General features: G+C 44.1%; 1 protein-coding gene across 1 annotated transcript in view; it reads right to left on the bottom strand.

The window, feature by feature from the left end:
* Positions 1-15,250, bottom strand: part of LOC120025257 (neuroplastin-like) — a 38,924-nt gene extending 23,674 nt beyond the window's left edge. The window contains exons 1-2 of the mRNA XM_038969745.1: positions 14,916-15,250; positions 3,886-4,233 (exon numbers count right to left, since the gene is read on the bottom strand). Of these exons, the coding sequence (XP_038825673.1) occupies positions 3,886-4,233; positions 14,916-14,991 (424 nt within the window). The 5' untranslated portion in view covers positions 14,992-15,250. The remainder of the gene's footprint in view (positions 1-3,885; positions 4,234-14,915) is intronic.
* Positions 15,251-15,547: the final 297 nt, after the last annotated feature.

Below are 15,547 nucleotides of genomic sequence, written 5' to 3'. Positions count from 1 at the left end.
TTGCTGCTACTGTCTCTTATGACCGAAAGTAACTTCTGGACATCAGAACAGCGATTACTCACCGCGGACTGGAAGAAACTATTTCCTTTAACGAGTTCGACAAGAAGGATATACTGTTTTCACTGGAACAGGCCCAGATCCCCGTAATTTGCTTGAAGAAAAGACTCAGGAAAAGGAGCCGCAGATCGGGCTGCCTTCTGAGAATCCGCGGGCAAGAGAGTAAACTCCCACTGCCATCCGTTCTTCTTGCTAAAGTGCAATCATTGGAAAATAAAATTGATGACCTACGATTAAGATTATCCTACCAACGGGACATTAAAAACTGTAATAGCTTATGTTTCACGAGACGTGGCTGAACGATGATACAGATTATATAGACCTGGCGGGGTTTTCCATGCACCGGCAGAACAGATCATCTACGTCTGGTAAGACGAGGGGTAGGGGTGTGTGTCTATTTGTCAATAACAGCTGGTGCTCAATGTCTAATATAAAAAAACTCTTGAGGTATTGCTCGCCTGAGGTAGAGTACCTTATGATAATCTGTAGACCACACTATCTACCAAGAGAGTTCTCATCTGTATTATTCGTAGCCGTCTATTTACCACCACAGAACGAAACTGGCACTAAGACCGCTCTCAACCAACTCTATAAGGCCATAAGCAAACAAGAAAATGCTCACCCAGAAGTGGCGCTCCTAGTGGCCGGGGACTTTAATGCAGGAAAACTTAAATCAATTTTACCAAATTTTTACCCGTATGTCACATGTACAACCAGAGGAAGAAAAATCCTAGACCACCTGTACTCCACACACAGAGATGCATACAAAGCTCTCCCCCGCCCTCCATTTGGCAAATCTGACCATATTTCTATCCTCCTGATTCCTGCTTACAAGCAAAAACTAAAGCAGGAAGTACCAGTGACTCGCTCTATACGGAAGTGGTCAGATGACGCGGATGCTACACTACAGGACTGTTTTGCTAGCACAGACTGGAATATGTTTTGGGATTCATCCAATGGCATTGAGGAGTATATCACCTCAGTCATCGACTTCATCAATAAGTGCATCGATGACGTCGTCCCCACAGTGACCGTACGTACATATCCCAACCAGAAGCCATGGATTACAGGCAACATCCGCATCGAGCTAAAGGCTAGAGCTGCCGCTTTCAAGGAGCGAAAGACTAATCCGGACACTTATAAGAAATCCCGCTATGCCCTCAGACGAACCATCAAACAGGTAAAGCGTCAATACAGGATTAAGATTGAATCCTACTACACCGGCTCTGACGCCCGTCAGATGTGGCAGGGCTTGGAAAGTATTACGGACTACAAAGGAAAACCCAGACACGAGCTGCCCAGTGGCGCGAGCCTACCAGACGAGCTAAATGTCTTTTATGCTCGCTTCAAGGCAAGCAACACTGAAGCATGCACGAGAGCACCATCTGTTCTGAATGACTGTGTGATAACGCTCTCGGTAGCCGATGTGAACAAAACCTTTAAACAGGTCAACATTCACAAAGCCGATGGGCCAGACGGAATACCAGGACGTGTACTCAAAGCATGCGCGGACCAACTGTCAAGTGACTTCACTGAAATTTTCAACCTCTCCCTGACCGAGTCTGTAATACCTACATGTTTCAAGCAGACCACCATAGTCCCTGTGCCCAAGGAAGCAAAGGTAAACTGCCTAAATGATTACTGCCCCGTAGCACTCACATCGGTAGCCATGAAGTGCTTTGAAAGGCTGGTCATGGCTAACATCAACACCATTATCCCGGGAAACCCTAGACCCACTCCAATTTGCATACCACCCCAACAGATCCACAGATGACGCAATGTCAATCGCACTCCACACTGCCCTTTGTCACCTGGACAAAAGGAACACCTATGTGAGAATGCTGTTCATTGACTATAGCTCAGCGTTCAACACCATAGTGCCCACAAAGCTCATCACTAAGTTAAGGACTCTGGGACTAAACACCTTCCTCTGCAACTGGATCCTGGACTTCCTGACGGCCGCCCCCAGGTGGTAAGGGTAGGCAACAACACGTCTGCCACGCTGATCCTTAACACTAGGGCCCCTCAGGGGTGTGTACTTATTCCCCTCCGGTACTTCCTGTTCACCCACGACTGCATGGCCAAATATGACTCCAACACCATCATTAAGTTTCCTGACGACACATCAGTGGTAGGCCTGATCACCGACAACTAATAAGACAGCCTATAGGAAGGAGGTCAGAGAACTGGCAGTGTGGTGCCAGGACAACAACCTCTCCCTCAATGTGAGCAAGACAAAGGAGCTGATCGTGGACTACAGGAAAAGGCGGGCCGAACAGGCCCCCATTTAACATCGACGGGGCTGTAGTGGAGCGGGTCGAGAGTTTCAAGTTCCTTGTTGTCTACATCACCAACGAACTATCATGGTCCTGACAGTCGTGAAGAGGGCACGGCAAAACCTTTTCCTCTTCAGGAGACTGAAAATATTTGGCATGGGTCCCCAGATCCTCAAAAGGTTCTACAGCTGCACCATGGAGAGCATCCTGACCAGTTGCATCGCCGCCTGGTATGACAACTGCTCTGCATCTGACCGTAAGGCGCTACAGCGGGTAGTGCGTACGGCCCAGTACATCACTGGAGCCAAACTTCCTGCCATCCAGGACCTATATAATAGGCGGTGTCAGAGGAAAGCCCATAAAATTGTCAGAGACTCCAGTCACCCAAGTTATAGACTATTTTCTCTGCTACCGCACGGCAAGCGGTACCGGAGTGCCAAGTCTAGGACCAAGAGGCTCCTCAACAGCTTCTACCCCCAAGCCATAAGACTGCTGAACAATTAATAAAATCGGCAACAGACTATTTACATTTTCCCCCTCCCCTTCCTTTTGTACACTGCTGCTACTCGTTGTTTATTATCTATTCATAGTCACTTCACCCCTACCTACATGTACAAATTACCTCAGTACACTGCTGCTACTCGTTGTTTATTATCTATTCATAGTCACTTCACCCCTACCTACATGTACAAATTACCTCAGTACACTGCTGCTACTCGTTGTTTATTATCTATTCATAGTCACTTCACCCCTACCTACATGTACAAATTACCTCAGTACACTGCTGCTACTCGTTGTTTATTATCTATTCATAGTCACTTCACCCCTACCTACATGTACAAATTACCTCAGTACACTGCTGCTACTCGTTGTTTATTATCTATTCATAGTCACTTCACCCCTACCTACATGTACAAATTACCTCAGTACACTGCTGCTACTCGTTGTTTATTATCTATTCATAGTCACTTCACCCCTACCTACATGTACAAATTACCTCAACTAACCTGTACCCCCGCATACTGACTCGGTACCGGTATCCCCTGTATATAACCTCATTATTGTTATCATTGTGTTACCTTTTTATTATTACTTTTTATTTTAGTTTATTTGGTAAATATTTTATTAACTCTTCTTGAACTGCACTGTTGGTTAAGGGCTTGTAAGTAAGCATTTCACGGTAAGGTCTACACTTGTTGTATTCGGCGCATGTGACAAATAAAGTTTGATTTGAATCCTCAAATTCTGCAGGGGGAGGAGGGAACACATAGGAGCTATCAACATAATAGAACAAAAACACAAAAGGCAGAACTTCTAGGAGAATATAAAATACAATGTCTTCCAATTTCTTATACAGAAATAAAACAAAGACAAGTCTTTGAAATGAACAAATAACAAGGTGGTGGTTGGTGTTTTGTTTTATTTCTGTCTTTGCCAGGGACAGCTTGTGGTGGAGGTGTGAACTCTTTTTTTAACGGAGTGGGGTGGTGGGACAGGCAGGGGATTGTTAGTTTGTTCACCAGCTAGGTACTACAGGACATAGACCACTCACTCTGCAGCACCGAAATGGTGGCCTGGGCTCGGATCCAGGTGATGGCGGGGTTTTGGCGCAGGTCGTTGCGCCGCGGGTCGTTGCTGGCCCGGCACTCGTAGGTCCCGGAGTCCTCCAGCGTGAGGCGCGTGATGCCCAGCACGCTCACCCCGTTGTTGCCGTAGGCCGTGTTGATGGACACGCGGCGCTTGCGTGCGCCGTCCCACAGCTGCTTGAAGGAGTCGACGCGGTTGATCTCTGCGTACCACCACTGGATCTCGGGGGTGGGGTTACCGACCACGTCGCAGTACAGCTCAAAGGTGTCCAGCGTGAGCTTAGTCTCAGACATTGGCGACTTCACAAACCCAGCTGGAGAGGAAAAGTGTATTGGGGAGGAGGGGAGGGGGGTGGAAGAGGGGTTAGAGTGGAAGTGGGAGGGGATGGAGAGACCAGGGGATGGAGGTAGGAGCAAATCAAACAGGGATCAGTTGGAAACAAAAGAAGAGGATGATTAAAGGCAAATCAAGAAAAAAGCAAGCTACAAAGCTTAAAGTTGGAGGGAAAAAGTAGTTGAGTATAAGAAAGACAGTTTATAAAATAGTAAGAGATTCGTGTGAATGAAAAACAGGTTAATGGCCTCTGAAACCCAATGTATCACTATCCAATGTTACTCTATTATCCCTGAACCAATCATGGCCACACAACCTTCAGCTGAGGTCACAGCCAACCAATCACAGTCTCTGTCATCAACCACCTGTGGGATCTCACCAGGGTTTAGGATGATTTTCACTTCCTACAGTACTCAAATGGCTGAAAATAAATAGCTGTGCTTTCCATTATGGTCAGAATAATCAAAATATTTAATTTTGCAGTGGAATTCAGCAGAGTTATATATTTTCTGTGTAAACAAACAAATAAAATGGATTTACAGTGCAAAATATGTTGACTATTCACACCATTAAGAAATGTATAAAGATGTGAAACTACTAAGGTAGAACATAGCAAACTGACATGCAGTAGAACTACGACTAAATCATTTTTCACATATTATGGACAACTTAGTCAAAACATGTTTCTTCATCTCATCAATAAGTTATGTTTTCTTCCTATCTGTCAACCTTTATATGGCATGCTGAGATTACAAACCACATAAATAGATCCAATATTATATCTGACAGTCACTGAAACACACAGAACTACACCCCTGTGAGTTTCTGAACAGATATTGCATAATAGGAAGCCTTTTCTTTCTTGTACCTCTTTGATGTTAGATTGAAATGGCAACTAATTACAAAGCTCTCTGTTTACTGAAGTGTTTAGTTGGTTTGCCACATTAAGGAAACTCATGTTGCGTGATGTGACAGTTATGTCAAAGGGCACTGCTTGAGCTGATGGAAAGTCATGTGACTACTTGTAACACTGGCTGAGTATAATTTCCGTCAAGCCCTATGAAGCCATGATGAGGACCTTATGTACAGGCCATTTTGAGTGCTTTATTTTGGTCAAATGAAAACTGAAATAGGAAACTACTCTAACAGCCAATCTGGTTCGGAACATAACTGACTCAGTCAGGAATCATAAAGGTGTTGAAATGCATTGAAGCTGAAACAGCAGACGTTGCATGTGCTTTGAACCCCATGCCTGATGGCTAGTACTGTAGTCATTTATTATTCTACAGCAAGACAAACATTCTGTCTGTTTTCAATCTGATTGTATATGTGTATATGCTGGAGTTAGTAACTTTTTTTTTTACACCTTTATTTAACATGGCTTAAGAACAAATTCTTATTTACAATGACAGCCTACTGGGGAACAGTGGGTTAACTGCCTTGTTCAGGGGCAGAATGAAGATTTTTATCTTGTCAGCTCAGTGATTCAATCCAGCAACCTTTCGCTTACTGGCCCAACACTCTAACCACTAGGCTACCTGCCGCCCATCTTCAGGTTAGGGACAGGAGAGAAGCCCTCTTCATATTCCTCATGCATAAAGAACGAGGCCCTTTAAAGCTTAAGAGGTCATCCATCCTGTGGTTCACTATCAGCTGGACTTAAAAGTCACAGAATCATCATCACTGTGCGTGTGTGTGTGTGCGCACGCCATTCTCATTACATGAATCATACTACCGCTACACAGCAGTGGTCAGCCCCTACAACCATATGCCAGCATTCTAGCACAGACCTAATGCACTCATCACCCGGGCTGTGCCTTAGGGTTCCTGTTGCAAGGCCATTCTAGCACAGACCTAATGCACTCATCGCCCGGGCTGTGCCTTAGGGTTCCTGTTGCAAGGCCATTCTAGCACAGACCTAATGCACTCATCACCCGGGCTGTGCCTTAGGGTTCCTGTTGCAAGGCCATTCTAGCACAGACCTAATGCACTCATCTATCTGAAGTCAAATCACCTGGGATGTGCCTTAGGCTTCCTGTTGCAAGGCCTCCGTTGACTGCCTGTTCTACGCCATGTGTCCTCCCCCTAACCCTAACTCTGACTATGCTGAAGACGAGAGAGACAGGAAGAGATAGCAGAGCAGGCGGTCTCTCTGTGGCGCTATAGTCGTGTGTCTTACTACAACAGATTACAGGCCCTCCCAGAACAGCCCAACCTACCTGCTCAACAGTAATGTACTGTATCATCAGCACATGAGCAGATAAACTGCCTAGTGGGGGGAGGTTACTAGTGGGAGGAGGTTACTAGCTGCCTAGTGGGGGGAGGTTACTAGCTGCCTAGTGGGGGGAGGTTACTAGCTGCCTAGTGGGGGGAGGTTACTAGCTGCCTAGTGGGGGGAGGTTACTAGTGGGGGGAGGTTACTAGCTGCCTAGTGGGGGGAGATTACTTGTGGGGGGAGGTTACTAGCTGCCTAGTGGGGGGAGGTTACTAGCTGCCTAGTGGGGTGAGGTTACTAGCTGCCTAGTGGGGGGAGGTTACTAGTGGGGGGAGGTTACTATCTGCCTAGTGGGGGGAGGTTACTAGTGGGGGGAGGTTACTAGCTGCCTAGTGGGGGGGAGGTTACTAGCTGCCTAGTGGGGGGAGGTTACTAGTGGGGGGAGGTTACTAGGCACCTACGCATAGCTGTCAGTACTGGGTTCAAATGAGCTGTGCCTAACATTTCATTATTGCAATATAACCTAGATACTTAGCGTTTTGGTTGGGAAAATAATGTACTGTGCTGTATCAGTTTGTAACCAAGAGACTGAGTTTATACTGTAGGCTATCATTTTCCATTTTAGGTCAAACACCACTGTGTTTCCACAGCTAGAGACAGTATGTTCTGTACACAACTGAAGCCAAATACTCTTTGGTCTGGTCCACCCAGAGAAAGATATTCCAGAGACGGAACAATACATGGGTGGGGATCATACCGTACCATACCCTGGCAGCAACAGTTAGAAGTGAGTCACAGGCAGCTGTAAATAATAAGGCAATAGGAAAAGGGTAAATGATTTGGCCGTGGACATGATCCAGCCTGGCCTGATTTACACAGACCAGAGCCTAAACAGACCTTGTGCCATCTTGCCTGAAGCCCAGATACATGCAGAGTAATTAGTGCTTGTGTCTTTCTCCTGAAACATCTGGGACCATCTAGCTTCAGCCTCCACCCCCCATCATCACAGAGGGTAAAGCCCAGCCTGGACGCCCACTGACTCTGCTCAGGTTGCCTCTGAACTAAAGCATCCGCTGAGATCAAAGAACTGGACCGGCCTCTCATCCTCAACTCTTTTGGAGGGCAACAGAAAGTGAAGAGGACAAGGAGATTGTCATAGAAGAGAGTAGCCTGTAATGTTGCTAAAGGGATACTACCACAATTACATAAGTGATGTGAATGAAATTATACCATATGAGGAGGGATTCATATACAGCACAGACTGAGTCACAAGCATCCATTAATCTCTGTTTATTCTGCGAGGCACTTCATTATAATGTCATATAGCATCATATAGAGTATACTGTGGTGAATAGATCCCCTCTGAGTCTGTGTGGTGGCCCATTACACATGTGCTCGGCCTACTGAGTGAGTTGGGGAGCTCTCTCCCCTGAGGACTGCAGAGCACACATCACCAGGCAGGCAGGCAGTGGCTCTGAGTCAACCGCCTGTAACCTGCCTCCCAGTCCCGCAACACAGACAGACCGCAGCTCGATAACCCCAAGGGCCACTGCACTGGCTACGTGCAGGGCATTTATTTATGTTTGGGAATGGAGATATGAGTATCACCTCTGTGTACTAGTATTTTTCCTATTTTGTTGCCTTACAACCTGGAATTAAAATAGATTTTTGTGGGGTGTGTATCATTTGATTTACACAACATGCCTACCACTTGCAAAATATGCAAAATATTTTTATTGTGAAACAAACAAGAAATAAGTCAAAAAAACTTGAGCGTCCATAAATATTCACCCCCCTAACTCAATACTTTGTAGAGACACCCTTTGCAGAAATTACAGCTGCAAGTCTCTTGGGGTATGTCTCTAAAGCTTGGCACATCTAACCACTGGGATTTTTGCCCATTCTTCAAGGCAACACTGCTCCAGCTCCTTCAAGTTGGATGTGTTCCGCTGGTGTACATCAATCTTTAAGTCATACCACAGATTCTAAGTTGGATTGAGGTCTGGGCTTTGACAAGGCCATTCCAAGACATTTAAATGTTTCCCCTTAAACCACTTGAGTGTTGCTTTAGCAGTATGCTTAGGGTCATTGTCCTGCTGGAAGGTGAACCTCTGTCCCAGTCTCAAATCTCTGGAAGACTGAAACAGGTTTCCCTCAAGAATTTCCCTGTATTTAGCGCCATCCATCATTCCTTCAATTCTGACCAGATTCCCAGTCCCTGCCGATGAAAACATCCCCACAGTATGCTTCACTGTGAGGATGGTATTCTTGGGGTGATGAGAGGTGTTGGGTTTGCGCCAGACATAGCGTTTTCCTTGATGGCCAAAAAGCTCAATTTTAGTCTCATCTGACCAGAGTACCTTCTTCCATATGTTTGGGGAGTCTCCCACATGCCTTTTAGCGAACACCAAATGTGTTTGCTTATTTTTTTCTTTAAGCAATGGCTTTTTTCTGACCACTCTTCCGTAAAGCCTTGCTCTGTGGAGTGTACGGTTTAAAAAGTGGTCCTATGGACAGATACTCCAATCTCCGCTGTGGATCTTTGCAGCTCCTTCAGGGTTATATTTGGTCTCTTTGTTGCCGCTCTGACTAATGCTCTCCATGCCTGGTCCGTGAGTTTTGGTGGGCGACCCTCTCTTGGCAGGTTTGTTGTGGTGTCATATTCTTTCCATTTTTTAATAATGGATTTAATGGTGCACCGTGGGATGTTCAAAGTTTTGGATCTTTTTTTATAACCCAACCCTGATCTGTACTTCTCCACAACTTTGTCCCTGACCTGTTTGGAGAGCTCCTTGGTCTTCATGGTGCCGCTTGCTTGGTGGTGTTGCAGTCTCTGGGGCCTTTCAGAACAGGTGTGTGTATATATTCTGAGATAATGTGACAGATCATGTGACACTTAGATTGCACACAGGTTGACTTTATTTAACTAATAATGTGACTTCTGAAGGTAATTTGTTGCACCAGATCTTATTTAGGGGCTTCATAGCAAAGGGGGTGAATACATATGCACGCACCACTTTTCCATGATTTTATTTTTTTAGAAACAAGTTATTTTTTTTCATATCACTTCACCAATTTCAAATCCACATGAAATCCAATGAAAGATCAATTTAAATTACAGGTTGTAATGCAACAAAATAGGACAAACGCAAAGGGGGATAAATACTTTTGCAAGGCACTGTAGCTGTAGTATCAGTGTACTGTGGTGTGATGCTCCATTGTCTTGGCCAATATATCTGACTTTTGTAGGAGAGCCAACTTAGCTGGCTTCCAGCATCTGGTTAAGAGGTGTTACACTTGGCCGATTGCCCAAGGTTTCACAAATCCTCCTGCTCTGACAGTTGTAAATGAGTCACTGCTGTGGGTTGAAGGATGATGTATCTGTTTCTGAGCTGCTCTTAACACATCGATGGGTGGGCGGCTATAGATTTCCTCATTCGTTTGAACAAATCAACAATAAACCTTGATGCCTGCATGCATTAGAGTGGTGTTGTGGATAAATGGCAGTTAGCAACAGCAGCTGAGATGAGAGGGAGGAGGTGACTTCTGCCATCTTACTGTAACTACTCAGGGACAGCCATTCAGGTCATAGAGGGGAGCCACCGCTTTCATGAGAGTTAAATCCCCCCCATCCCCGGTTGAAATAGGCTTATCCCCCTCAACCAGCAAACATTGCTCCCCGATTAACCCTTTCAGAGGTCAAGATGACAGACAACCCGGGCCCTCTGTCACTGTGCAAAGCTAGCATGGTTAAGATACCATATGCCACAGGACTAGCTGACACTCATCCATGTCACCATAACAGTTTGTGACAACGACTATCAAATTAGGTGTTTTCTTCACTGGACACACTGTGACAACACATATTGTAACCACAAACAAATCTCCCAGAACGAATATTCCACACAACCACATATCAACATTAAGTCTCCATTTTGTTTAAAATTCCGTCCAGCATCTTCCATTTGGGTATCATCATCAGTAGCTACAGTGTGTCTGGTGTGTACTGTGTGTACTGTGTTGGAGGCTGTGGGGTGCCTGATGCTGTTGCCATCGGTGCAGTATGTATCATGTTTCACAGTGGGCTAGTGTGACTCAGTGGAAGAACTGGCTTACGTCCCACAGCACATTTTCCGGTCTCACAGATGTGTCCTCTGCTACTCAGAACATGGGCAGGGATACAGCATGGACTTACAATTAATTACCTCACAATTACCAAGCTACTCTGTACCTTGCAGTTACGTTAATTGAATCCCTTATTAATTGTAAGAGAGATGCCATTTTAGATTTCTTTTTATAATGTTGCCTGGCCCTGATTCAGGGGATTTGATCATGAAACGTGTTTCGTGATAGAAACTGGGACTGTGTCGATAAACTATCTGTCTGTGGCTTTGAGCCACACAAACCTACTAATACTGTACTACATGAAGAAATGATGAGAGGTCGTAGCTCTATCTTATAGAAAAATAACAGATGCATTTAGAGCAGCATTGAGCTGATGCTTGAGTTGGTTTATGTTTCTATTGGTAACTCACATCAAAGGAATTTACATTGTGGTCTGTAGTCTATGTCAACTCAAAAATAAGATATTATACACACAAATGTCCTGAACATGATTACGGCTGTTGTGGCTGTTCAATTGTTCATAGGGGGAGATTATCCATGGTGCATTGCCATAAGCAGCATCTTCAGGTTAGAGACAGGAGAGAACCCCTCTTCATATTCCTCATGCATAAAAGAACGAGGCCCTTTAAGAGCTTAAATGGTTCACATGCATCTAGTGAGTCTTCACAGAGCCAAGCAGCTGCTTGGGATGCTGCTATCCATTAAGAGTTAATGGACTCACTTTCGCAAAAGGACGTTAAAGCCACAGTTCTCTGTGCTCAGGGTGCTGTGTCTCCGCTCTATAAATAGCGACTGGCAGCAGAATGGACCAATGCTATTTGCAGTCCTCCAGATATCTGTTGCTGAATCTCAGCCATCTATGGTTGCTCAGGCTCCCCAAGCATATAGAGGTATAATGGTCTCAGCTCAGCTCCCTCCACTGCTTCACACATACTGTACTGTGATTAAATCCCCTGCCCTTATAATTACACTTCTTTACAAGCCATTGCCCCGAATCTGAAATATTGCTGAGGAAATCAAACGTGACATAGTGAAGCCTGCCACGTTACATCACTCACACTAAATCCAGACTGTGAAATATGAATTCATTTGTTTGGAGGGTATACCCATATTTGTGCGACCAAATAGCATCAGTATACCATCCATTAAAATATGATTACTGTATTTATATAACAGCCTCATTAATGTGTTACAGTATCTAGCTACAGAACTGTATCTCACTAGTGTCTAAAGCCCGACATCACTTTAATAAACTGTAATACATCAGTAGGCTAATAAAGAAAGGAGTTGTATCAGTCTTCACCAGTTACAGTGATGCTCGAGAAAACAACACAGAGTGACAAGGTAGCACCAGTCTGTCTCCCACAGCTCCCGGGAGTCTCAGCAGAGCCCATGGTGGAGGGAGCCCTGTGCGCTATGGGACCCAGGGAGTGGGCACTAACACTGGGCAAAGACTGGAATGCCTTCACTTGGGCTTTACCAAACAATAGAGGGCGTAGATCTGACTTTGTGGATGGGGACCATCAAAGTGTGTCCTCATAGACACATAATTCATCCACCAGATCAATTAATGAATGTACACTGAGTGTACAAAACATTAGGAACACCTGCTCTTTCCATGACAGACTGACCAGGTGAATCCAGGTGAAAGCTATGATCCCTTATTGATGTCACTTGTTATATCTACTTCAATCAGTGTAGATGAAGGGGAGGAGACAGATTAAAGAAGGATTTTTAAGCTTTGAGACATTTGAGACATGGATTGTCTGTGTGCCATTCAGAGGATGAATGGGCAAGACAAAATATTTAAGTGCCTTTGAACGGGGTATGGTATTAGGTTCCAGGTGCACCGGTTTGAGTGTCCAATAACTGCAATGCTACTGGGATTTTCACGCTCAATAATTTCCCGTGTGTATCAAGAATGGTCCACCACCCAAAGGACATCCAGCCAACTTGACACAACTGTGGGAAGCATTGGTGTCAACATGGGCCAGCATCCCTGTGGAAAAATGTAGAACCTTATAGAGTCCATACCCCAACGAATTGAGGCTGTTCTGAGGGCAAAAGGCGGTGCAACTCAATATTAGGAAGGTATTCCTAATGTTTGGTACACTCATTGTACACTAGTAGTAAGCAGGGTTGGTGTCAATTCCATTTCAACAAAGTCAATTCAAGATTCAAACTGAAATTCAAATGTTTTTCTCATAGAGAAGCATAAAATAGTATTGAAATTAGATTTGGAATTTCAGTTTACTTCCTAAATTTAAATGGAATTGACACCAACCCTGGTAGTGAGAATAGTAGAGCCAATGATGGATTTCTCTATTCTGCTTTGAGTGACTATTTTATTTATTTTACTAGGCAAGTCAGTTAAGAACAAATTCGTATTTTCAATGACGGCCTAGGAACAGTGGGTTAACTGCCTTATTCAGGGGCAGAACGACAGATTTTTACCTTGTCAGCTTGGGGATTCGATCTTGCAACCTTTGGGTTACAAGTCCAACGCTCTAACCACTAGGTTACCTGCCGCCTATTGCTGTACAACTTCATATTACAATCTTTCTGTGTTCTCAGTGCTAACAGTCCTTTAGCAGATGCTCTTATCCGGAGCGACTTACATTTGTGCATTCATCTTAAAATAGTTAGGTGAAACAACAACATATCACAATCATAGCAAGTTGATTTTCCCTCAACAAAGTAGTTATCAGCAAAGTCAGTGCTAGCAGGAATAGACTAGTGCATTTTTATTAGCTTTCTATAGGCCTATAACACGATCCAAAATTGCAAGTTTCGTCATTGAAACAATTATTGTCATAAAATATACCAATAGCTAGTAGTAGCTCAGCTCTGAGAACATGTGTTTTGTGTAGAGGCTGCCTCTGATTGGTGTGCCCCCTCTGGGTGGCAGAAGTGGTTCACTGGGATTGGCCATCCATCAGGGGCATGTCAGGGAAGGCAACCCTTAGCACGCAATGATGAGGAGGCTCAGACATCCTTCATGTCAAGCAAATTATGCTTCCCTCAATCCTGCCCCTTGTGACTGTGTGTTCATCAAAGACTGAAAGAAATAAACTTGGATGGCCCATGGAGAGACAATTGAATTCAACAAAATGTGGAAACAAATTGGTGATAATCATTTGAAAGGTTATCCATCATATTGTGGAACAAGATATTATAACCTTCAAACATGTAGGCTACACACAGATACTCCAAATGTGTTTTGTTGGAAGTTGTGTATATGTTTTGAGGTTATCAACACTCTGCTTTGAGCCCACAGTGGGATTCAGAAGCCTCAATGATGTAATAGAATCTCAACTCCACTGACACACAGAGAGAAACTAATGGGTCTAAATATTTCCAGGAAACCAAAGATGCTGTTCACAATAAGGCAGATTGAATTTTGAGGGCAGAAAACGAGTAATGCCCTTTCCAAATATCAACACTGTCACTAAAAATGATATCAATGACAATGGCTGCCTATTAATTCACATGAGATGTAGAAATGACACACACACACACACAGGCACACACACACACACATCAAGTGGAACGTTGACCTCTTTAATATGAAAGCCCGATGATTTGTTTGTTGTGTTTTAGCCAGAGAGAGACTATGGGCTTAACAGTCCTGAATCGTGAAGACTGTTTGGCAGGTTCTTCAACAGTCCACTCCATTATGCTAGGAATGCATTACGCTGCTCTTCTTCACAGCATAACAATACTTACATCCCAAACACTAAAATATGCTACAATCAAATAGTGTCAACAATCTGTGTATTCAGTAATCTATTTATCAATGAAGACAAATCATTAAAACCCAGCTGACTTCGTGGAGACTAAGGATTTCCAATGTATCCATCAAATAATAATAATATAATACTAACTCCAAACAGAACGAAATATCTAATACAGCTTATATTAGGAAACACCAAGCAATCACAACGATGCTCTGGTTTACAGTAACATATTTATGCTCTGGTTTTCAATAGCATATTTATCTAGTTTCAATCCATTTCCTTACACTATAAAAATGAGAATAGTGTGCGTAGGGAAATGGTCGTAAAAAATATGAGCACCCTAAATACTGTGAACAGAGTTATGTAAACAAATGTGTTCTAAATAAACACTTTATTGCTATGCGTAAATGCGCCCATGGCCCTCATATTTGACATTATATCAAATGACAGACGCCCCCTTCCTCAAATCGTAATAAAATACATGTTCTCGAGTCACAGTAGGCTCCTCATTGGAACAATTAGCAAGACACTGTGTCTGACTGCGATTGTGTACAATCCCGGGCATGGTCACATCTTCATTCTTACCGTTTTGAGCCAAGACGTAATGCAGCATCAAGTTTCCAAAAAGGACCACAGCCAACATTACTGCATTGGGCTGCATTCTTGGGTTTCGATGAGAGGACCAGGCAGGGACTAGATAAGGCGATTGTGGGAGATAAGATATTGATCGCGGGAATTATAGATCTGGTCTAAAGGTGCATAGCAGAGTGGATGCGGAGTTCTTTAGAATGATCTACGAAGGCTATAAAGATAAAGTCCTCCGGAAAAATAACGAAATGAAGGCAGCAAGGAATGGTCCGGGACAGGCCGATAGCTCCGTCAGGGATGCCGATGTAGTAGGGCCATAAACGGAGCCTCCTTCATCGGATTGCGGAGGAGGTCTTTCGATGTCAGTGCGAGCGTCCACGGTTGTAGTTCCGAAGGATCAGAGATGCGCAGACCGATGCGCATTGGCGATCATAGAAACGAGGCGCTTTAGAGCCCAAAATAAAAGTGTACATTTTACAAACAGTCATTCTGAACATGCGCCAATTATTGCCTATATCAATTTGATTTTCTCTGCACATTTATTGAGTCAATCGTTTTTATTGACAGACAGTCTATCGACATATGGAATCTTAGCATCGAAATGTTGCGCAGGAAAGCTTGATCGCAAG

Source organism: Salvelinus namaycush, chromosome 30 (genome assembly GCF_016432855.1).
Source record: "Salvelinus namaycush isolate Seneca chromosome 30, SaNama_1.0, whole genome shotgun sequence".
NCBI lineage: Eukaryota > Metazoa > Chordata > Actinopteri > Salmoniformes > Salmonidae > Salvelinus > Salvelinus namaycush.
This window is presented reverse-complemented; position numbering and strand designations above follow the sequence as displayed.